This window comes from Staurois parvus, unplaced genomic scaffold, assembly GCF_062004578.1.
Source record: "Staurois parvus isolate SC_StPar_1 unplaced genomic scaffold, SC_StPar_1.0 ptg000136l, whole genome shotgun sequence".
Taxonomy (NCBI): Eukaryota; Metazoa; Chordata; class Amphibia; order Anura; family Ranidae; genus Staurois; species Staurois parvus.
In genome coordinates this window covers 240,283-262,276 of record NW_028317932.1, presented here as the reverse complement: position 1 = coordinate 262,276, position 21,994 = coordinate 240,283, and the positions used below count along the sequence as shown (strand labels likewise).

General features: G+C 39.8%; 1 protein-coding gene across 1 annotated transcript in view; it reads right to left on the bottom strand.

Annotated features, from left to right (window-relative positions):
- LOC149465893 (histone-lysine N-methyltransferase 2C-like) overlaps nucleotides 1–21,994 on the bottom strand; it is a 280,655-nt gene that overhangs the window by 39,293 nt on the left and 219,368 nt on the right. The window contains exons 38-47 of the mRNA XM_089673215.1: nucleotides 18,748–18,856; nucleotides 17,347–17,425; nucleotides 17,133–17,196; nucleotides 16,347–16,579; nucleotides 12,205–13,764; nucleotides 6,692–6,907; nucleotides 5,811–5,975; nucleotides 4,041–4,179; nucleotides 3,803–3,950; nucleotides 63–241 (exon numbers count right to left, since the gene is read on the bottom strand). Of these exons, the coding sequence (XP_089529341.1) occupies nucleotides 63–241; nucleotides 3,803–3,950; nucleotides 4,041–4,179; nucleotides 5,811–5,975; nucleotides 6,692–6,907; nucleotides 12,205–13,764; nucleotides 16,347–16,579; nucleotides 17,133–17,196; nucleotides 17,347–17,425; nucleotides 18,748–18,856 (2,892 nt within the window). The remainder of the gene's footprint in view (nucleotides 1–62; nucleotides 242–3,802; nucleotides 3,951–4,040; nucleotides 4,180–5,810; nucleotides 5,976–6,691; nucleotides 6,908–12,204; nucleotides 13,765–16,346; nucleotides 16,580–17,132; nucleotides 17,197–17,346; nucleotides 17,426–18,747; nucleotides 18,857–21,994) is intronic.

Here is a 21,994-nt window from a genome sequence, read left to right as displayed (position 1 = left end):
AATTATGTAAACACATTTAATCTTTAAAACAATATGCTAACTGTACAAAGAGAAAAGAGCACCTTTTCCTGTGCTGCTGGGAAGGATTGGAATTATAGGGGATGGTGCTGGATCTGGAGGCTCCTCTTTCACTAGTGACAAATCCGGGTACCTGCTAATTTCCATTCCAACCACGCTCTCAGGAGAAGAGGAGGGCACAAAGCTGTCAGGACTGTCCCTGGCATCACAGTGATCCTGAACCCTGCTGAACATTAAACAAAAATTAATGGCTTATTTATCACATTTTTAGGGTACCTTAGTGTGATTAAAGTATCAGAATTTAAACTTAAAATGTACACTCTGCTGGTAATTACACTCCTACATCGCAAACTCTGAAAGAAGAGCGAGCAGTATTATTTGCAATCAGAAGCAGGGAGACAACTTGTCAGTGATGCCAATGGCCTAATTTTATATTTTGTATTTTCCCTCATTCTCTCACTCAGTAACAAAAGCCACCAGTACAAAGAGTGGTGCATCTACCTAATGGAGACAAAGCAATAAAAACTTGAAAGAACCACCCTTCCCCACTTTATACAAAACTAAAAAAGGTTGCCTAGAGATAGACATGGGTATTAAATAAGTAAAAAATAATATGCCAAGTGCATGGAACCCACAAGCACATGTTCAATAAACTGAATTTTCATTGCTTACGTTGCCAACATATCACTGGTTTTATCCCCTTTTAAAACACTTCAGGTATGGGGGGAGGAGAAAAGGGGGGAGAAGGTACTGCAAGCCTTCTTGTGCTGTCCATTGTATTGAGAGTGGATGAACCCTCATGCCTGCATTAAGGCAGGAGCACAGTTTGAGCACTATCGGCATTGCTAATGGCAATGTCTAGGGAAGGTCTGAAGAGACATCTATCTTTAATTGACAAGTTTAGCAGATGTTCCTTGGGGAAATCTTCAGTGTCCCAGGTGTGTAGTGTTTTATGCATGGAAACACAGAAGAGTGATGGCAGAAATTGACTTGCCTTCCTTTGAGCTGCAAGACTTCTGGTACTACCCTGGTTTGCCATAGCACTGTCTGACATGCTCTATTTTGCTGGGACAAAAAGGTTCACCCTACTTCCCTTTTCCTCCACAACTTCCTAGGTCAATTTGTCCAGACTGGCACCGAGACGTTCCTTCTCAAAGGGCATATTTCACAGGTTACATGCACAGAATGCCACCAAAACATCATCTGGCAGTTATTTATATTATTTGCACAGCGTCCTATGTTGTCACTCTGATACCCAGGCTCTAATGACATGCGCAGCAGAACAGCAATGTTGCTGCTTCTTGCCAAATTTTCTCTCCCGAATTTCAGACAATTGTTGTTCTTTGAATAAAATAATGCTTGGGAAAAAATGTAAAGACATCTCCTTACTACGACACAGAGATAAGCCAGACACAATGCTACTTATGCTATTGCCTTTTGAGCTTGGTCAGCAACCAGGCAAATGCATGATCCTACCAGCACTTAATAAAGCTGCACAAGAGCAGTGTTGCCACTTTCTGGTTACCTTATCCCCTGTATTGCAACATCATTTGCACAGTGGGCTGAATGTCGGAAACGATTAGGGCATGATGAGCAGACAGGCACAATTCTATCCTGCTGCTTTTTTCAACACTGCCAAGATCCAAGTAACTATATGATCCTAGTAGCACTAAGCCTCATACTCTCCTTTATGCCAGGCCCATTGTTAGAACAAACATAACACAACACTACTTTCAACTTTAAAGGCTCAGTGGGCTGAAGGTCGGGAGAGAGAGTGGGGTGGGGAGTGCTCAGCAACAATAACTGTAGTGCTACCTCAGTGAGGAGCAAAGCAATTGACTTGGTGTATATCTTTTTCCTACCAACGTCCAACCACCTTTAGAGGACATATTTATCACACAGCAGTAGGATGGTGCTTGGCAGGAAGAGGCAGTGTAATCCCTACCAGCAACTGAAGCTCCTCAAAAGCTCTCAATATCCAGTGTGCATTGTCACTGGTCTTGTCAGTCTTGGTAGTTTACATGCATGTAATTCATGTTGGAGGGGGGAGCTCTATTAAGAGGAGCACTGCAATTTAGCCAAAACGGGGCTGGCTTGAGCAGCCAGAGGGGTTACCAGGATTAATAATTAATTAACATTTTGGGACACAAGATGTGAATTTATTTATTTAATGTGGATGGGAGTGTTTAGCTCCTCTTTAAGAAGCTTGTACGTGTGTGGGCAGCTTACATGGTTTTCTACTGTAGGGGTTTCACAGCCAATCTGGGATTTTCTATCTCTTGTGGCAAAAGTAGCATTACTGCCTCTTCACTTGCTGCATTCTCTGTGTAATATAAAGTTAAAAACAGGAGTAGTGGGACCCCTTCCAAATGATCGCTGTGAAACTGGGAATGGTTGCTAATAAATCCTACCGCTGGAATCTGAGACTCATAAGACACTGGCAGGTGATTTCAAGCACATCTAAAGCAAAAATAGGAATTTTGATATACCTGTAAATTCCATATCTTGGAGTACAGTACAGGACAGGCGCCTCCCCTTTACCCTACCCTATACCGTGAGCCCTCAGTTTTGTAATAAGCAATGGCGAGTAAAGCAAGGAATGGAAGGGAAGATGTCCCGTACTGTACTCCAAGGTATGTAATTTACAGGCAAGTCAAAATTACTATACGATTAAGAGAATAAGAAAGGAATAGGAAAGGACAGAGTACACCATGGGATGGGATGTCCTTAAACAATGATTAAAGAGGGTACTGCAAAGAGGCGCTGTGAAAACCTTACGGCCAAAAAACACATCAGCTGAAGAATGGATGTCCACCTGTTAAGAATTTCAAGAAGTATGAACAGAAGACCAGGTGGTGACTTTACACAACTGAAAAGCCCAGGAAACACCAACCAATCTGCTGGAATGGGTGCTTAAGATCACAGGAGAGGATTTCTGCTTTTTAAATGAACAGAGTAGCTTGTAGTTGAATCTGGTGGCTAGAAAATCCACATCCAGAAACCCTACTTTTTGCAACATTAGAGTGAAGACATCTGGATGAAGTGTCCATTCTCCTAGATCTAAGTAATAGCTACTGAGATAAACAACTTTCCAGTATGTGAATCCTGGGATGTGGATAGCAACAATTGCTGAACAGCAGGTTTCTCTCCAAGAGTTGATTTGGTTCACTTTCTTCACAGTAGCCAGACTCCTGGCAATCCCTTGATGCAGATCCCTTCAGAAGGTGGGTCCAGGACTGTGTGGGTTGGTTTATAGCTGTGCCTCACCTGCCCCCAACAGATTGGGCTCCATCCATGTATAGAGGTTGGGGACGTTTTTTCTCCCTTCTCATTCATGCTTCCCAACTCTAGTGTATGCTAGGTACTATTATGTGTAAGAGAGATTTTGTTTTGTCGTACAGGTACAGTGTATGTTATATGTAATTTCTATTATTCAAGGGTTGAACATATTTTGTAAAATCTATTTTCTGATACATATGCGGTAGGTGTGGATCCAGAAAAAGTGAACCAATCATGAATAGTATTGATCCTAGACACCATAATGGACAGTCGCATATACTGAATATTTTTATGTCACATATTTTTATATTACATATAATTTAGATGGCCATATTTTGTGAATATGAAACAGACTTTGTCCTTTTATTTTTACTAGTATAATAAAGCAGTTATACATGTGTTTGTATCATCTGTGTAGCACACTAGAGTTCCATTTCTCTTTCACCCCGCTTTATTTGGGGTGAGAAAGTTGTTATAGGTTTCATTAATATGGAGACCTGCTTACCTCAACTCCTCCTGATTATTGTGAGGTGGTGTGGGTAATGAAGCTGGGACATCCACTGATTTAGGTCCCTGAGTTATGGCTCTAGCCAAAATATCATCCTGGGACCTGAAAGGCAGGTGGAACTGTTTGGGTCCCAGAGCTTTGGTAACTGAAATTAAAAAGAAGACCATGAATGCAATGATAAAAGCAATACACAGATGATATTATATTTTAATGTAATAGGCAATGTTAAAGATACCATGTCCTCCAAGAATAGCAGCTTTTCCAGCCAGCTCTTCAGTGGTTGCATAACCATTCACCATCTTCTGACAGGCCACTGGAGGTGGAGTTGGTGGCAAAGATGCTGGAGGTGTGGGTGGATTACTGAGATTATTTTGCTATTAAAACAAGTCATATAGCTCGGTTATAAAATTGTTAAAAAAAAAAGTACAGACTAAAATTTCCACATAATAAATACATCCCTACAAATTATATGTAGCAAACCAATTTAGAAAACCTAAAAGAAAAAAAGAAAAACACAATGAAGACTAACAAACAGTACACATTTCTGAAAAACCACAAATGATTTGTAGAAAAGTGCAGGGTACAGAAATTTTGCTAAACAGATATGATCTGCTAACTCATGTTGCTTACTACCTACCACTAATTCCTGTGTACCGTGGTACAGATCCACTTTAAAGGCGTGCTTTCCAGGGCAATTTTGACATTTCTCACACAAGTTAAAAATCAGCATTTTTTTGGTAGAAAATTACTTAGAACCCCCACAATTATATATCAAAACATGATGTTGCATGGAATAGTGAAAGGGCGACAAACTACAGTACCTAAAATTATCCACAGGCGATGCTTTAAAAGCCTTTACAGGTTACCAGTTTAGAGTTAAATGTGAGTGCTGGCACTAGAATTATTTCTCTCACTCTGCCGTGTGTGGGGATACCTCATATGTGTAGTGCAATCACTGTTTACATACATGTGTGCTGGTGCTTTTGTGAGTGAACACGGCGTACAGGGGTGCTTTAAAAGTTTATTTTTGTTAATCTGTTTTATTTAAACTAATTTTTTTATTGGCGCCAGGGGGAAGATAAGGGTGGGCTCCCGAGCCTTGTAAAAGTGATTGGGCAGCTCTAGAGCCTTTTCGATCACTTTTACTAGAAAGCTGATCACCAGCTCTAAAAAACAATACCAGGATCATGACTGCAGCTGCAGACACAATCCGGATATAACTGCTTGCTTTAAATAAATTCATTTAGCAACACATATGAAAAAGGAACTAGACCTGCCCTTGTCTTTGGATTTAAAGTGGTTTTAAAGGCTGAATGCCTTCTATGCATGAAGGATAAAAACCATCAGTGTGCTGCTCCCCCCACAGCCCCCTAATACTTACCTAAACCCGATTTCGATTCAGCGCTGTGCTCTATTGGATCTCTCTCCTCATTGGCTGGGCTGAATAGTGCTCTGTGTGTTTTATAGGCACACAGAGCAAGGCTCGGGAGCGTGCATGCATGAATGCCCCCAGAGCAAATCATTGCACAGAGCAGGTAAGACATGTTTGTTATTTAAAAAAAAAACCTAAGCCTTTATTAACACTAATGCTATCCAAATCTAAATGCAGCTATGTCATTGTGGGATCCCTCACAGAAGCATTGTGATGTATGGGCTGCTGTTGAGGAGTTAACCTTTCTGTATTGTCTGACCTACGTGTCTTATTTTTAAAGCATGAAAAACAATTCTGGAGGATATTTTATATTACTTCCTAGACTTGACTAATGTATTCAGGTGTCAGTTTAACTTGAGAATAAAAATCCTAGAGGATATCATTCCACTTATACTGTATAAAGGAATACAAACATACATAACTACACATTTCAAGTACATCTTCAACAGCTCCATCTTGTGGCTAATATATAATGAACAAGCTAGACATCTCAAAAAAATAAGATCTAAAACTCAATCATAACAAAGCAGTACAAATCAGTGTAAATCTTGTAATTTATATTAATGCACAAACCTTGAAAATCAACTGGGAATAATAATCTGAAACGCCATCAAGGGAGGCACAGCCGAAGGTCCCCAGAAGGCGACTCCCAGCACTTATTGGGCCAGTGCCATAAGGAAGAAACTGTGCGAAGTTCATTCCCACAATTGGCTCAATTAGAGGAAGTAGAGAAATTTGCTAAAAAGAAAAGCAGCATGTAAAATCTAAAACCTATTACAGTGAATAGAACCACACTGCTAATTTTCAGTTCACATAAAGTGCAGCTAGTATGCACATAACCTGAAGAAAACTGAGAATAAAATTCTAAGTCAAGAACCCAAAATTCTGAAGTATTATCACATGGGTAAGTAGCCCTACATTCCACATTAGCAGGCAACAGAAGAGACTCCCAAACAGATTTCCCTATTACTAACCTAAATCTTCTTGAAGCAAGGTGGAGATGTGTATTTTATATGCATATTTCTGTTAAACAATCTAGCTCCCCTGAAAATGAGCTGTTTTGGCATGCAGCACTCTCAGAATGAAACACACAATTATATCTTTTTTACTCTTAAGTTGTGTCTCATTATTTTCCATACTGCAAACTGACTTGCTTGGTGGTATTGCTCCCTGTAATTGTTTATAATAGCTTGTTCCACTACATCTGTAAAGTGACTGGATCAACCAATCACATATCTTAGCACAAGCAATAATAATGCAAAGCCTTTTTCTCTTTAGATTGGAAAAAAAAAAAGAGAAACTGTAAGCATATAAGTGAGGAACTAACTATAAAATATGACAACCATAATAAAAATTATAGGCAATCAGGAAACAACCAAACTTAATGCCAATATTTCATGTTTAAATTGTTTCAATGAATGGACTTTGAAGGAAAATCTATTATGTATGTTTACCTGTTTTATATGAGTGAAAGTCTCAGAGGAGGCAAATATAGGGGGTTTCTGCTCCTCTTCTTTCTTCCTTTTCTTGGAGCGAGGGGCAGCAGCCTTATCTGTACTCCTCTGAACCCTCTTATTCCTTGGTTTCTTCTTATCCATATCAAGATCGGTTCTTGAGATCAGGTTCTGGTTAATATTAAAATTGACCAGCTCCTTATTCTCTGATTGGTGCTGAGAGAAGAAATAAAGGTATCACTCAAATCTATTTTATTGGTGGTTTATTAGTACAGTTTTGGTATGAATCAAGTCTTAAAATATTTGCAAAAAAAAAAAAAACCTAACAAAATATTTCTAATATGGATAATTCATGTATAGGGAAATGCAATGGTTCCTGCATAATGTGTACTTCAGGGTTGTTCCATTTAAAAGATTTCCGCAGCTGTCCACTGAAATGGCTAGAAGCTTTCTTTCTTTTTTTTCACATTTAGGCTCCATGCACACTGGGGGTTTTAATAACACTAACATTAGCTGTGTACAGTCATGTAAAAAACGCAAGTTTTTCAGCGTTTTTGCATTTGCGTTTTACCGCGTTTTCAGCGTTAGAGCATTTTTACAGCTAAAAAACTCCTTTGGAAACCCACTAGTCCTGGGATTTTTTTCCAGCCAAAAAATGTTGATTACAGTCTATTTGCGCATGGACACATAGGATAACATGCTGGGGAGTTTACTGGCAGTAGAAAAAAAATCATCAAAATCCAAAAACAGCAGCTGTAAAAACGTCCAGTGTGCATGAGGACTAATTGGAAGGATGCAAAAGACAGACATGATCTTTACTGTCTTTACTTTCTAAGCTGACTAGCAACAGTAAGCAGAAACAGACAATTGTGTAGTACCAGTACGTTGCCGTGCCTGTAGGTGCTACCCGCTCACCGTAAAAGTACTGTGGGAGGGCGGCAAAAGGTGGTGCAGAGCGATCTATTGCTCTGAGCTCCAAGATGTTCATGGAGATTGGAACACTCTTCCCCAGCTGGGAAACAATGGCATCTATTATCAAATTCCAGTGATATGGAAGAAAAACAATTCCCCACTGTCAAGGCTGAAATAAGCTAGGAAGTTCTTGGCTAGATAGGAGTGTGGGCAGGTCGGGAGAGGGAGCATGCTCCTTCTATGCCAACAAGATGTGTTGGAGAAGTCAGTAATGAAATTTTTGATCTCAGGTCCAGAGCATAAGTTATGATAGTCAAGTTATGATAGTCTAGTTATGATATGTCTTCTCTGGAAGGAAGACATTTGCGTTACTTTTTGTTTAGAATTAGGCCCAGGTATTCAAGGACAAAAGTAAGTTGCAGAGCAGATTTTTGGAAGTTAAATACCGAACAAAAGCCTTAAGCATCTGAATGATCCTTTAGACATTGGCAGATATCAGGAAGGGGAAGGAGTCAATTAGGACAAGGTTTCCTAGATGCCCTGACTTAAGGGCAAGAAGAGGTGCAAGAACCTCTGTGAATACTGTGGAAGCACAGGATAGGCCATAAGGCAGTGGGACGAACTGGTAGTGATTTCTCCCCTACTGCAAAGCACAGAAAGCACAGATGACATGGATAAAAAAACAAAAGAATATGCAGATAAGCATCTTGGTTGTCAGGTGTCAAGTATTCACCTTGTCTCAAAGAAGCAATAAATGACCTTGTGGATTCTATGCAAAAAATTGGAATTTATGAGTATATGTTTAGGGATTTTTGGTCCCGGACAGGAATAATAAACCTATTGGGTTATTATATCATGAACAGATTTGAACAGAAGCTTTTGAACATGTCCTGTAGGGGTACTGGAACAACTACTTTTTAAGACAAGAGATGTTTCAGGATTTTTTGCAAATCTGACTATCCTTGGTTTGAAAGAAGAAAAGGTGGGGGGGGGGGGGGGGGTAGAATTTTAAAATCTATTAGGTACCCCATTGTGAACCACCAATTAAACCCACAGGTCTGGGACATCTGTAACCCAGAGAAAGGTAAATGATGACAGATATTCCCCCACTTCATTAAGTATGCCCCTTTATTGGGAAGATGGATTTTGTGTTAATTTAGGCTTAGAAGTAAAAGCTCCTTAGTGAATGTGCAGGGATGCTATTGATTCTTAACGGCACCCCATACATTGGCAATCCATGAATCACAGTTTTCGCAGCTCTATGCGGTTCGATGTGGGGTGATTTAACAGAAGAGTCAGGGACTTCTTTCCTTGTGCTTGTTGCGGGTAGGGCAGCCCACTGGAATGAATGGGCTGTTGTACGCATGTACCCACGCACGCACAGATGTGAACCAAGCCTTAGAAACCACCTGCTGTCGAAGAAGCACCTTTCCTCCTGCGACATCTTTGATGAATTTGCTAAGCGACTCCAAGGAGAAGCGCATTTGAATAAAAATCAGTTATTCTGGAAATCTGTCTCATGACTTATTCTAGAGCAGGGGTCTACAAAATGCGGCCCGAGGGCCTGATGTGGCCCTTTGCTACACTTTATCTGGCCCTTGGGGCACTATTCCTCCCACTGACGCCAAAAATGAGGCAGTACTTCTTCCCATGAAACCAATGATGTTGTACTACTCTTCCCACTAATACCAATGGTGGGGTGCTAATCCTCCTCCTACTAACCCACAACCCTGAGGCCATGTTTATTCTCACTGATGCTGGGGTCAGGGCATTTTTTATCCTTACTGGCCCTAATCTGGCCCTCCTAAAGTATGAAGGATAGTATACTGGCCCTTTGTTTGAAAAGTTTGGAGACCCCTGTTCTACAGCCTCAACACAAAATAGAGAGGGAGAGGGCAATTGCTTAAATGCTCAGTTTCTACTATTTCCCAAATGCCTGTATATTCTATTTTCTATGATTTCCATCTAAAAGTTTTTTTAAATTATCAACATTCCCGACTGAAAACACCAGTTGGAGAAGGGAGTTCCACATCCTTACTGCTCTAACAGGAAAGAACCCCTTAAGCAGTTAATGTTAAACCACTTCTTGTCCAGCTTCTTTAAGTGTCCACATGTCTTATTAAGTGGCCTAAAACTAAATAATTTCCACACTATGCTAGAATCATGATTTAGACCTTTGTAAATTGTGATTATTATTCCTCTTAACCACTTGCCTACAAAGCACTTATACCCCCTTCGTACCCAGGCCAATTTTCAGCTTTGAGCGCTCTCGCACTTTGAATGACAATTGCGCGGGCATGCAACATTGTACACATATACAATTTTTATAATTTTTTTTCACACAAATAGAGCTTTCTTTTCGTGGTATTTAATCGTCAATGGGTGGTTTATTTTTTGCGCTATAAACAAAAAAAATAGCACAAAAAGTTTTTCTTTGTTATTATAAAATTTTGCAAACAGGTAATTTTTCTCCTTTACTGATGTGCATTAATGAGGCTACATTGGTAGGCAGCACTGATGAGGTGGCACAAATGAGGTGACACTGGTGGGCATTGATAGGCAGCACTGGTGGGCATTGATGAGGAGGCACTGATGGACAGCACTGACTGGGGTGGCACTGCAGGGAGCTGATCATCATTGCCCTGATGATCAGTGGCGATCTCCTCTGTGACAGCTGCCGGTTATCAGCAGTACTTTTCTCACGCTGTGACAGCGTGAGGAAAGTGCTGCCGATAACCGACAACTGTATTTGATCTGCTGTGTCATTGGACACGGCTGATCACGTCGTAAAAGGCCGCTTCGATTGGCTTTTTACCTCATCATGTGAGATCGAAAGGTGTGCGCCCCTGGAGGAGCGCGGGAGGGAACGTTCTGGGAGGACGTCATATGATGCCCTCCCAGAATTGGGTAACCGCGCTATAGCTGTCATTCTGCTATAGTGCAGTTACCAAGTGGTTAAAGAATAGGTAAACCCAACATTTCATATTCCTGATAAGTGTCTGCTGTATCATGTACTTGTATAAAAAAGTATCCTGTTCTCTTTGTATTGCTTCCTTTGTGTGAAATTCCTGGTGTTTCTGCCAGTCCCTATGGGATTACATTATATTGATATTAAGTAATATTAAAGGCAATTAAAACAAAAATAATAATTTTATACTTACCTGCTCTGTGCAGTGGTTTTGCACAGAGCAGCCCTGATCCTCCTCTTCTCGGATCAACTTTCGGCGCTCCTGACCTCTCCCTCCTGCCAAGCACCCCCACAAAAAGCAGCTTGCTATAGGAGTATCCAAACAGGCTAGCTACTGAGCCGCTGTTCTGCGTCTCCATTCACACTCATTGGCTCACTGGCTGTGATTGACAAAAGCGGGAGCAAATGGCTAATGCTGCTGTCTAGGCCAATGAGTAGGGAGAGTCCCCAGAGAGCCGAGGCTCTCATGCACGTCGCTGCATCGCGTTGAGGCTCAGGTTAGTAATGGGGGGCTGCTGCACACAGAAGGTTTTTTACCTTCATGCATAGAATGCATGAAGGTAAAAAACCTTGAGCCTTTGCAACTACTTTAACAATGTGACGGGGTGACCCTGTCTTACCTGTCTATGTCGCTAGTCCCTATATAGGATCCAGGCTTCACCAGTAATGATGGGCATACCCCCAAAGGGGTCTTCAGGGTCTGGGTTCCAAAGGAATGGACAACAACCCTACACCCTGTTGCCAAGTACTGAGGTGAGCACCAAAGCAGGATCCAGAGCATGAAGCAATATTACAAGTGTGGGGTCCAGGTACGGCTACTGAGTTTGCACTGATCTGGATGCACTGCTTCTATTATTGTAGAAGAAAGTGAGGAGTTGATCGAGGAATCTAAAGTAAAATAAAATAAGCTGAGAGTATTTTTTTTCTATAAGGGAGAAGAGGTCCATCACCTTAGGACAGTAGCAAAAAAAAATGAGGACTCAGAGTGAGGTAGGGTAATAGGGGAGCACCCAGGGGATGAGTCCTGAAAAGTGTTTAATCAACTGAAGGTGTCAGCCCATAATCCAGGGTCAATGAATATCAGGTCTGTGTTCTACAGTATATGATTACGATAGTTTGACTTAGATTGTGATTTCTTATGTGTACTAACTAAAGAGTACTGCAACCCTGATCTACAAAAACACCAATTTCCTCATTGTCATATTGCATTGAAAACAGAAATTTTGTTGAAAATCAAATCTTAGGTCCATATCTTTGAAAAATGGCTGCTTGAGAGTAAGAAACTTTGACTATTCTACTCTTGGAGTATAGCGCTAACTATAGGAGTTAAAAGTGGTTCGAAGCACAAAAGATTTTTTTTTACCTTAATACACACAAGTGCACCCATAACACACAGCAAGCTATGGGGGCACCTGCAAGAAGCAGCGGACAGTACCGACAGGGGACTTCAGAAGAGGAGGTAAGGGGCTGCTCTGTGAGATATTGTTGCACAGAGCAGGTAAGTGTAACAAATATTATATATATTTTTTTTTAAAAAAGACAATCTTAATATTAATTTAACACTTTAAATAGTGGGGAAAAATGAATAATCCTTGAAAAGCTATTTGTTTTATAGAACACTGTCCAAACTCACCAGTGCATCTGCTTGCTTTCCAGCAGACTTTACATCAATGGGACATTCATCTGACTGTAAGGATTCCTCAGACTTCTGAAGCAACATGACAGGCTGTTTCTTGTTTTTGAGCAAATGTTTTAGTAATTCATTGCCAGATTCCAGTTTTCCTGAGGGTCCAGAGGGAGGGTAAGAGCCGGTTTCCATTAAAAGTGCATTGTGCAATGTGGCTTCTTCAGTCTTTAGCTCCACTGATGAATTTTTCACCTTTGGGTCAGCTTGCTGTGGAGACTGCTCTCCTTCTGTATTCTCCAGTTTTATTTCCTGAATTTTACGTTCCTCTTTCGAGTTTGCTTGACTGGTGTCCCCCTCCACCCTGGGTTCCTCAAGTGCTCCCTTCAGATCTTTAGTGACAAGAGGATCTTCCAATTCAACAGAGTTGCTGCTTGCAGCATTTGGTGTAGATGAGCGTATTAAGTCAGCCACATGTTCTCCATGATAACCCACATCATTAGGGACAGTAACAGTTGGTGTTGATGCCTCTGAAATACTTGGAGTCAGTGGAGCTGTAGTATCAGACCGTGGTGTTGAGGGTGGAGACTTTAATGAGTCAGCGTCTTCCTCTTTTTTCTTCTTTCGAGGCCTTTTCTTCTTTCCTTTCTCTTCTGGAATTATTTCAGAGTACAACTGTATAAGGGACTGACTTGGATTTTGAAAACTTGTGGCACTTACTGGCCTGTCCTGTCCAATGGAACGTGCATTATCAGCAACAGGTGACGCCGAGGTGACATTTGGCACAAATGAGGGCTGACAAGATGCTTGGGGAAAGCCTGTTTGAGACTCTTGTCCGTAAGGAGAGAGCCCTAAGGACCTTTTATCTGAGCTCTGTATAAAAGGTATCGTGGGAGGAGAGCTTCCCGTGCTTTGGTGGGGTAATACATGCCCCATTTGTGCTTGCTGCTGCGGAGATTGCTGAAGAGGCTGTGGAACTGGCATAAAGTCGTTTGGTAATTCAGAAGCAAAGAAAGGCATCTGTGACAATGGTCTGTTATTTAGGTCTGGGCCAGCCATGCTTTGCTGTTCTATTTCCATTCTTTGCTTTATTGCTCGCTGACGATCAACCTCTTGCATGAGCTGTATCCTTTGCCGCTCTTGCTGCTCTCTCAGCCTTTCTTTGCGTTCTCTCTCCTGGAAAGTTTCACTGAAGGGGTTGTTATCATCAAACTCAACCCTCGGTGGAGCATTGGGATTTGCATGAGCAGCAGGACCTGCTACTTCAGAACCAACTGGACGTTGCATCCTTGGTGGATGTGCAAGGCTTCTAGGAGCATGGGGAGGCTGCCATCCTGGCATTCTTGGTTGTGAAGGCTGGCCTGGCATCATTGGTCCTGGTGGGTGTAGTGTTTGTGGAATCTGAAAGTTTGGTGGGTTAATAGGTGGTTGTGGTGGTGGTGGTGGTCCTCCAGTCATGAGTGATTGCTGTGGTAGAACACCAGGCATTAGAGGTGCTACTGAAAATTGTTGTTGCTTGTTTCTGTACTCCTCAATAAGCTCTGTATGTTCTTTTTGTTGTTTTCGTATCTAGTTAAAGAAAAAAAAAAATTAAAAACTAGTAGACAAACTAGAAATTAATGTAAGGCAAACAGAACTAAGCCACAGTCTAGACAAGTGACAGACTACCTAAGTAATGATTTTTGTGACACTCAGCCATTCACTGGAAGTCTTGTATTTTATTAATGAAAACAAGGCTCTTATTGGCTGAGATAGAGATTGTGACATTGTCCACCTACCTAAACTCCTGCTTCCCCCCCAGCCAATCACAGGAAGCACTGTATTCACTGATAAAATTACAAAGCTTCCTTGTGAATGGCTGAGCAGCACTCAGTAGGACTCAATTTTGTTGCAGCAGATGGGAAGTCAACACACAGCTCTGTATACTGTATGTAGCTGATGCAACATACAACAGTGCTGACAGTGGGTGTGTCTGTTAGTAAAGGAAATAGTTTGTTTGGGCCGCAAACTACTTAAAGTGAAAGCAAACAGTTATGTATTAAGTCACTGACGTAAAACAAATACACAGATAAAAAGGCTTTCCAGCTCTACCTACTAGTTGCAGGCATCAGCCATAAAGAATTGCGGGAACTGGGTCAGAACAGGAAAACAATGCAAATTTTCCAAGGGCAATCAGCAGTGGCAGCCCCATATTTCTTGACTGGTTTAAAGAATTCTGGTCAGGTCCCTAAACTCAAAAAGCTAGGTTGCTGCAACGGGAGAGGTAGTATACTAATCTCTCTGGCAGTCTGTGCCTCTTAACTTCACCAAAGATCCATTATCTCCTGCGCTCAAGGACTCAGATCAAACAGGCGTTAGTGACAAGCAGCGTGTTGTGTATTCATCCACTGGTGATCAGAGGTTGCGCAGCTCTATCATGAAGCTGGGGAAGCTTAATAAAACTGTAGAGGAAGATGAAAGAAAGAGCGCACAAACCTTGCGCATTACCTCAATAAATAGTGACTAATTTTATTTAATAAGGGAATATACTCACAAAATGATTGTATAACAGGCATAAGTAACCATAATCCAAACAGGGTTACAGGTAAATCAAAAAGGGGGGGTATGAAGGCTAACGCATTTCTAAGGGTGCTCCCTTCTTCATCAGAGCTGGTAAAAAACAAATGCATATACAAATACAAATTCCCCTCAAACTAATTACATAAATCATGATGGTATAACAGGTGGTGATACTGTTAACTGAACGTAGCAATACATATGAAAATACTCATGGTAATATGTATAGTAATAATAGTAATCATAATGTAAAAAGTCACATACAGAAAAAGTGTATATATACAAAACAACAAAAAAAAAAAAAAAAAAAAAAAAACACCTTTCCATATACATACACATATATACACACACACAGAGAGAGAGAGAATCCACAGAATAAACGTGTATACATATATATGTGTGTAAATGCAAAAGCACAAGTGCTATTTAAAATTTAAAAACACATTCTGTGTGTGTATATATGTGTATATATGTGTATGTATATGGAAAGGTGTTTTTTTTTTTTTTTTTTTTGTACGTTTTGTATATATACACTTTTTCTGTATGTGACTTTTTACATTATGATTACTATTATTACTATACATATTACCATGAGTATTTTCATATGTATTGCTACGTTCAGTTAACAGTATCACCACCTGTTATACCATCATGATTTATGTAATTAGTTTGAGGGGAATTTGTATTTGTATATGCATTTGTTTTTTACCAGCTCTGATGAAGAAGGGAGCACCCTTCGAAACGCGTTAGCCTTCATACCCCCCCTTTTTGATTTACCTGTAACCCTGTTTGGATTATGGTTACTTATGCCTGTTATACAATCATTTTGTGAGTATATTTCCTTATTAAATAAAATTAGTCACTATTTATTGAGGTAATGCGCAAGGTTTGTGCGCTCTTTCTTTCATCTTCCTCTACCCTCTTAACTTCACTTCAGCGCTGCATCATCAGTCTCTGACACTTAATATTTCTGGGAGATTCAGACACATGTGTCTTCCACCCTGCGCTGTGGTTTCTTCCTACATCACTACAGAACTCAGCAGAGATGTAGGGAATAAACAGAGTGTGGCAGGGGACTAAGACTTCTGACATTCCAGAAAGCAGCAACTGCAAGAGACAGAGGCTGCAAAACTGAAGTGAAGGTAGGAGGCAAGAGCTGTTGAAGAAGTGAGAAGAAAACCTCAACTGCAGGGAACATTTTCATCTGTTAGAGAGAAGACAAGTGTCTCTAAACAGGAAAACCCCAAAATAATTAGCAGTTTTTAATCTGGCCATGCACAGGCACATTTTCTTTTATTTATACCAACTACTATGGAGTGTCAGGGCCTACCAAACATTTATTTAAATATCTAATTAGACAGGCCTTTGAAATTATACAGTTGATGGTAAATCTAAAAGGACATTGTAAACAGACTTTTCAATAAAGTCAAGTGAAGGACAACTTGTAAAGGATTTTTCCTATTGGTGTTTGCTACTCTTTCTGCCCTCTAGGAAGGAAAACAGGGAAACGAAACACTGCTCATGTTCCACTACTCTAAAAATTTAGTCAGAAAGGAAGGATTCATTTGCAGACTAAGAAAAGAAAAGCACAGTACCTGTTCAAGCTGCTTTTGCACCATGCTCTGCTGCTCGGTAACATGCTTCAGCTGTTCAGCGTCCTCCTCTGGAAATTCACGCCCAGCTTTCTTTGCCGTTCTCTGTTTAGCTGAAAGGGCTTTTTTCGATTTTCTATGAGCTCCGATCTGTTCTTCTAGAAACTTCTGCTGAATTTGAAGAAGCTGCTGAGTTTCCTGGAGCCATTCTTCATACTGTTTTTTCTGAGAGTCATCTAAGGTGATAAAAACAAAAGATATGAAAACTTCTGTTCATTTATAGCACAGAATTACCTTGTGATCCGAAAAAAGAAAAAGTGTGTCCCTTTGAAAGGGGGTGATAAAGACAAATGTGTGCTGGTGGAGAAGAGGAAAGTTACATGAAACTACCGTTTTGCCCGACATGGGCAAAGCAACACAATCTATATTCCCTGGACGTTGTTCCTCACAAATGTTGATTACACAACACTGCTGGCTGAACTTGCAAGCAAAATGGTTTGAGCATATGACAAGTAACCTCTACATAATAAAGCTGACAAGAAAACATTTCAGCCTTTGAACACTTTTTCACTGATATCCCATTTAATACAAAATTATTTTATAATGCAATATGACACTGAAATCTGAGCAGCTGACTAATCTATTTTGGGACAGATATGGTGCAGATGGGACACAAAAAAGCATCAAGTTTTAGCACACAACACCCAATAAGACACAGTGCTGTTTGTTGGTGGTGTATTATGTGAGTATATTTTAAAAGGAAAAAAAAAAAAAAAAAAAGATACTTACTGACAAACCCTGGACCGAAATTTGGAGGATTGGGTCTAATTATTTGTGGTGCTATGTTTCCATCCTGAAAACAAGACAATTTCTTGTTAAAGTACCACACCATGATAAAATTATAATATAGAAAGATGCTAAATGATTTTTATACATTTCTAAATGATTTATAAATATCTAAGATGTTGCTTGCAAAGCTGGCCTTGTCTGAAAAAAACAATACCTGGGTGATAGAAGGGGGAACAACGTTTGGAGCTTCGATCGGCTGTGTCCCTGGCATCTGCTGTGCCATGAAGGGAAATCTAGAAGATAGGTATATATGGTGCATGCTTAAATTCAGTTCAGCAAAGAAATGTCAGTTTATCATTACAGTTACTGGCAATGGTGATAAAAAAAAAAGTAATAGGAGGTACATAAAAGCTAATAAAGACCAATAAAATGTTGGACATTCTTTTTATTCAGGTAAAACACTTGCTAGGCACAGGCTCCATACATATTTTCTCAAAGAATGCAAAGTGTTCTCTAAATGTAAGAGGTGGAGAGGCGACATCTCCAAAGATGCCTTCTGCACCACTAGCACCTGTGGCGGTTTCCGGGCTCTACCTTTCTTCCAGGAAGCCTAGGACTGCAGTAAACTTCTCAAAAATTGATAACAGAAGAGTGTGGAATCCATCAGAATGATAATAATTCATGGTTAATGCTAAACTGGTAAAGTGCTGCCTAAAGGGAATTTTCAGTACCATCATTTTTCATGATTTCACCTTAAAGTGTTACTAAATCCACAACAGTCTGTATATGCAGTAAAGCATGCTCGTTATACTCACTGAGGAACCTAAGGGGTTAATCCTCTGCATTCTGTGAAAAGGCAGTTTGATCCTTTCTTCTCTGCCCCTCCTCTTGTTGAAATGACCACCTAATACAGACTGAATCCATAGTCACATATACATGTTCAGTTTGGTGTGCATTGCAAGAGAGGTTTTTTTTTTTTTTCTTGGGAGAGTGCATATGACCAGCACAGGGCCAATCAGCACTGCCCAGACAGAGGGTCAGGGGGTTTCACATCCTCCTAGAGCAGAAAGAAAACTCCTACAAGATTTAACCAGTGCTCTGCTGAAGTCACAATACTGCTCTAACTGCTGATGAGAAAAGGTTTTTAGCAGTTTATATTTACTAAAATAATTGCATTTCCATGTTGTGTGTACTGTGGGAGACCAGATATAGTGAATACAGGATCCTGGGTTTAGCAACACTTTAAGGCTTGACATGTTTGGATTTACTCGACACAACCACCTTTTACTAAAAACTGGTTATTATATTGTGTTTCATTTTAGTGTACATTTTCCTGAGCATGTGTTTGATAAACAGTTAAGTAAATATTGTGCAACTGCTCAAAATTCTATTTTACAGAGCCTCTGCTTTCAGAAAATATATAACCGTTTGGGGGTTTATAGTAATTTCCAACAAAAATTTAGATTTTTAATGTAGGAGAAAATTTTTAAAATGCCCCAGTAGAAAAGTGGTTAAAGGAAACATCACTATTTTAAAGCTATGATTTGTATGCAAACAGATGAATCGTGAGTGGCTCATTTTTATTTTAGCATACAAAATAGCCATATGATCATACCTGTTCATGACCATTGGTGACATCCCCATCGTATTCACCATCACTTTGTTGATGCCTTTCAGAGCCACCATTTTTGCTTTCATTATAGGATCAGTGATTGCATCAAAATCTGAAATTATCATTGAAAAATGTCAGTATGCAGTACATAGAACTTTTTATATACCATTGAACAATACAATGAATGTAATAAATACATGATTAATTAGTGCATAAGCATTTCAACACAAGTGAGGACAAATTAACTTCACAATATCATGATTACCATAAATGTTGATGGCAACCACAGGTCCTTGCCACATGTGTGCTCAGTTATTAGAAAACCTGCAATCAACTGCAGTGGAGAAAGGAGAGTCTATCATACTATAACATGAAAAAGAATCATCTATAAAGCAAAGTTCCAACATGGGCTGTTCAACACTTAGGCACTTACTGCCTTCAACCCAAGCCGTAGTACCTGGGGATTTCCTTCACAGTAAGCTGTGTGTAGACATATATATTCAAATACACAGCACACACAAAAAAATTCCCAGAAAAGTAATCCACCTCCACCCTTGAAGGTTAATCAAAATTGTATATAAAGACTTTTCTTTTAAACAAAATCACATAAATGTCCCAAATATCAAAAACAGACCCCACTAATGTAAACAAAATGTTCAATAAAGTCTCTTTTTTTCTTCTTTTCAACGAAAAATTCTTTTTCTCAATACCCGCAAATTCTGATGCCAATATACCTCAAAAAGAAAAAACTTAACATAGTGTCATACCTTTTTAGTAATAAATACACACGTGCCCCTAACAGTGCACCATGCAATACTTGTGAAACACTCCAAAGCAAACCACAAACACAAAACAACAAAAAAATGTTAATCTCTATGCGAATATCTGCATATACGCATATATTTTAAATCTCTGTGTCACCAAATACTTAACCAGTGAAACATACACACATCATATCCACTATGTGAATCTGTGAAAACAACTCAAATTTTAACACTGCGACTGTGTAACACCACACTCTATATATCAGTGATCCTACACACATCCCCAACCAAAAACGAACTCCAACTCGTGTGCTAAATGGATAATTACCCTATATATCCAAAAACAGGGCTTGATACAAATCTCCTTAACTGTAGAATTCCATCCAGTATTAGATCCAATAAAGCAATTTTTCTTCCATTCTCCTCATAAGAAAATCGAAATTACATATGGTAGATTCAATAAATAACAAACTTTATTCAGTAACTTACATTACAGTTAGAGTAAGGCAGCTCCTCCTCATAGAGATGCACATGCAGACAGACTAGGGAACACTGGCCACATGTTCCCACTTCCAAGATGGCTGCGATAGCACTTCCTTTCACCGTCAATGCATCTGACGTCACGTGTACTGACGCGTTTCGTCACTTCCTGTGACTTTTTCAAAAGGAAAAAGTCTTCCTGCGACTTTTCCTTTTGAAAAAGTCACAGGAAGTGACGAAACGCGTCAGGAAATGTGACGTCAGACGCATTGACGGTGACAGGAAGTGCGATCGTGGCCATCTTGGAAGTGGGAACATGTGGCCAGTGTTCCCTAGTCTGTCTGCATGTGCATCTCTATGAGGAGGAGCTGCCTTACTCTAACTGTAATGTAAGTTACTGAATAAAGGTTGTTATTTATTGAATCTACCATATGTAATTTCGATTTTCTTATGAGGAGAATGGAAGGAAAATTGCTTTATTGGATCTAATACTGGATGGAATTCTACAGTTAAGGAGATTTGTATCAAGCCCTGTTTTTGGATATATAGGGTAATTATCCATTTAGCACACGAGTTGGAGATCGTTTTTGGTTGGGGATGTGTGTAGGATCACTGATATATAGAGTGTGGTGTTACACAGTCGCAGTGTTAAAATTTGAGTTGTTTTCACAGATTCACATAGTGGATATGATGTGTGTATGTTTCACTGGTTAAGTATTTGGTGACACAGAGATTTAAAATATATGCGTATATGCAGATATTCGCATAGAGATTAACATTTTTTTTTTTTTTGTTTTGTGTTTGTGGTTTGCTTTGGAGTGTTTCACAAGTATTGCATGGTGCACTGTTAGGGGCACGTGTGTATTTATTACCAAAAAGGTATGACACTATGTTAAGTTTTTTCTTTTTGAGGTATATTGGCATCAGAATTTGCGGGTATTGAGAAAAAGAATTTTTCGTTGAAAAGAAGAAAAAAAGAGACTTTATTGAACATTTTGTGTGTAGACATAGCTTACTTGCATTGAAGGACTGAAGGAGGGGAGCATGAGGAGTGTGATGGAAATGGTGCAGAGGCTCCGTGAGCCTGCACACTGTTGCCACCACACTATTGGTGACAAGGGTGTACAATTACCACTTCTGGCCTGTCCACTGTGTTTTTACTGAGGGTGGGCGGCCTAGCTTTGCTGGATCATGTACAGGTTCCGGGTATAGTGTGCATGCCTCCAATCTGATCTGTGCTGTGATTCGCCAAAGTGCAAATTTGACAATGATTTTTGGCCAGGACCTGTTGATCGGCTGTAGCAAATTAGAATACAGATCAGATTGGGGGCATGCACACTATACCCAGAAATGCCGGGTCATGTACCTGTACATGATCCAGCAAAGCTGGGCCACCCACACTCAGTAAAAACACAGTAGACACTTTCACTATTAATGGCTCTTCTAGCCAGCGTCAGATTGGCTTCCACACCATCACAGTCCCACTATAAGTCACTGAACACTGCCATAACCAGTATAGCACCATAGCTGTGTAAATTCCAGTATATATAACATAGTTTGTAGACACAATAACTTTTGCACAAACCAATTAATATACACTTACTGGGATTTTTTTTTTTGTACCAGACATGAAGCAGAATACAATTTGTCCTAAACTTATGAAGAAAGTTGATTTTTTTTATAACAGAAAATACCTCCCCCCAAAAAAATTCTGTCTTTTTTCATTTATATAAGAAATAAAAAAACCCAGTGGTGATCAAATACCACCACAAAAGAAAGCCCTATTTGTGTTAAAAAAAATTATACAAATTTCATTTGGGTATGGTGTTGTATGACCGCACAAATGGCAGTTAATGTAATGTAGTGCTGAATAGCAAAAAAATGCTATGGTCATTAAGGGGGTAAAACCTTCTGCAGCTTAAGTGGATAAACTTCTTTGTAAATCAAGATTTTAAAGTTATACAAACGGCACAGGAACATCATAATTATTAGGAAGGATTTTCTCT